General features: G+C 52.8%; 1 protein-coding gene across 1 annotated transcript; it reads left to right on the top strand.

Moving 5' to 3' along the window:
- Nucleotides 1–356: 356 nt before the first annotated feature.
- Nucleotides 357–1,383, top strand: LOC139999783 (olfactory receptor 14A16-like). Its single transcript, XM_072029406.1, has one exon. It carries the CDS (start codon nt 357–359, stop codon nt 1,299–1,301), a length of 945 nt encoding a protein of 314 aa, XP_071885507.1. The 3' UTR covers nt 1,302–1,383.
- The last annotated feature ends 1,106 nt before the right edge of the window (nt 1,384–2,489 follow it).

The raw sequence follows: 2,489 nt of genomic DNA, 5'->3' as shown, positions 1-2,489 counted from the left end.
GATTCTGTGATTCTGTGACAGTATACAGAAAAGAAATCCAGAGAGCCCTGCTCTGCAGTTGGGTGAATTTGGAAAGGCAATGTGGATAACCTGATATGAGGAGTGAATTTTATTTGTGATTATCACGTTTCCCTTTCCGTATTATTATAGGTGTGGACTGAATACAACATTGAATGCAGTAGAATATCCTACTCCCAGGGACACCCTCAGGCAGCATGAGTCACAACTCAAGAAAGGGATCTGCAAAATATATGATTAATGCTCCAAAATTGAATTAGTTCTTATCAGATAATTCTGTTGTACTTCCTTACTGCCTTTTTCCTCTGTGGTGAGGACCTCCTGCCTAAAATTAGCAAATGTCCAACAACAGCTCCATCACTGAGTTCCTCCTGCTGGCATTCGCCGACACACGGGAGCTGCAGCTCCTGCACTTTGCGCTCTTCCTGGGCATCTACCTGGCTGCCCTCCTGGGCAACAGCCTCATCCTCACTGCCGTAGCATGCGACCACCGCCTCCACACCCCCATGTACTTCTTCCTCCTCAACCTCGCCCTCCTCGACCTGGGCTGCATCTCCACCACTGTCCCCAAAGCCATGGCCAATTCTCTGTGGGACACCAGGGCCATCTCCTATGCAGGATGTGCTGCACAGGTCTTTCTCATTGTCTTCTTGTTTTCAGCAGAGTATTCCCTTCTCACCATCATGTCCTATGATCGCTACGTTGCCATCTGCAAGCCCCTGCACTACGGGAGCCTCTTGGGCAGCAGCGCTTGTGCCCAGATGGCAGCAGCTGCCTGGGGCAGTGGGGTTCTCTATGCTCTGCTGCATACTGCCAATACATTTTCACTGCCTCTCTGCCAAGGCAATGCTGTGGACCAGTTCTTCTGTGAAATCCCCTCCATCCTCAAGCTCTCCTGCTCAGACTCTTACCTCAGGGAAATTGGGCTTCTCACATTTAGTGTTTTTCTCTTTCTGGGGTGTTTTGTTTTCATTCTTTTCTCCTATGTGCAGATTTTCAGGGCTGTGCTGAGGATACCCTCTGAGCAGGGACAGCACAAAACCTTTTCCACGTGCCTCCCTCACCTGGTCATAGTCTTCCTGTTTCTCAGCACAGGCATGTTTGCCTATCTGAAGCCCCCCTCCATCTCCTTGACATCCCTGAACCTGGTGATGACTGTCCTGTACTCAGTGGTTCCTCCAGCTGTGAACCCCCTCATCTACAGCATGAGGAACCAGGAGCTGAAGAATGCCATTAGGACAGTGATGTCATGGAGGGTTTTCAGGATGTGCTGTGGAAACTGACTGGACCTCTCCACAGCTAGAAACTGCTTATTTTCTTCTTCCTCAGATGAATTAGAGTCTATGTAATGATAGAGCAAGCTGTCTTAACTTCTGGATGGGTTTAATTTCTTTTGTTTTTCATTTCCCCTTTTGATATTGTTTTCCACAAAGAAATGCTGTTCTTCATCCCCTTGTACCAACATATCTTTTGTGACCCTGAGGCTTTGCATAAACAAGGAGCCAGACTCTCTGTGTATTTAAACAAAATAAATGGAGCCACAACTACTTTGTCTGAGACCCACTCTCAATTGATCAGGAAGTAATGGAACCAGAAAACCCTTCCTGGCTGCAGCAGCTCGGGCCTGGCTGCCCTGGCCCTGGCGCAGCAGGAGCTGCCTGAGAAACCCCAGGGATGGCACGGAGGGGCTGCAGGCCTCTGAGGATCAGCTGCTGAAGAGAGCAGGGGACACAGCAGGGGACACTGACCTCTGTATGCTTCTGCCTTGGATGCTCCCCTCTGTGGCACTGAGCCCTCTGTGCCCCCAGGAGTTGCTGTGGCCTTCAGAGGGGCTGTGGCTGTGGTGGCAGTGCCCAGAGCCCTGCAGCAACCTGCTGTGGGCACTGTCTTGGGGTCACCCCAGCCTGGGCTGCTGTGCTGGGCTGGGATGAGGGCAGGGAGGTGGCCAGGGGATAGGGAAGTGGGAGAATTGGGGGGAAGCTGGGAAAGTCTGGAATAGCCGTTTGGCCATTGCTCACATCTCTGCCCACCAAGGGCATATGAGAGGCTGTTGTCCCTCACAGCCCTGCCTGTAATCTCTCCCTTCTCACACTGTGCTCTGTCATATCCAGCATTTTCCAATGCCTAGTCACACAGGCTCCCACCCCATGTCCAGCTGGCATCACTGCAGGGCAGCCCTCCCCAGGGGCCCAGGCATCTGCCTGCAGCTTCCACAGCTGCTGCTCTTGATGGCCTCCTGAGGCCTGCCTGCTCCTGGCCCATCACAGTGTTGTGAGGAGGTGACCTCAGCAGCAGCAGCCCAGCCATGGTGGACAGAGCTGTCCCCTGTCAGAGCTGCCCCCTGTGTCCCATGGGGTTTGTGATGCACTCAATGACATCGCCATGTCTGCCTGCCTGCCACCAGGCAGTCAGGTCACTGCAGTAGGAATGGCATCACAACCCACCTCCCAGCCGTGTCACTGGGACCTTCC

Source organism: Anas platyrhynchos, chromosome 30, assembly GCF_047663525.1.
Source record: "Anas platyrhynchos isolate ZD024472 breed Pekin duck chromosome 30, IASCAAS_PekinDuck_T2T, whole genome shotgun sequence".
In the NCBI taxonomy this organism is placed as follows: Eukaryota; Metazoa; Chordata; class Aves; order Anseriformes; family Anatidae; genus Anas; species Anas platyrhynchos.
The sequence above is the reverse complement of the archived record's forward strand: the minus strand, read 5'-3'. Positions and strand labels throughout refer to the sequence as shown.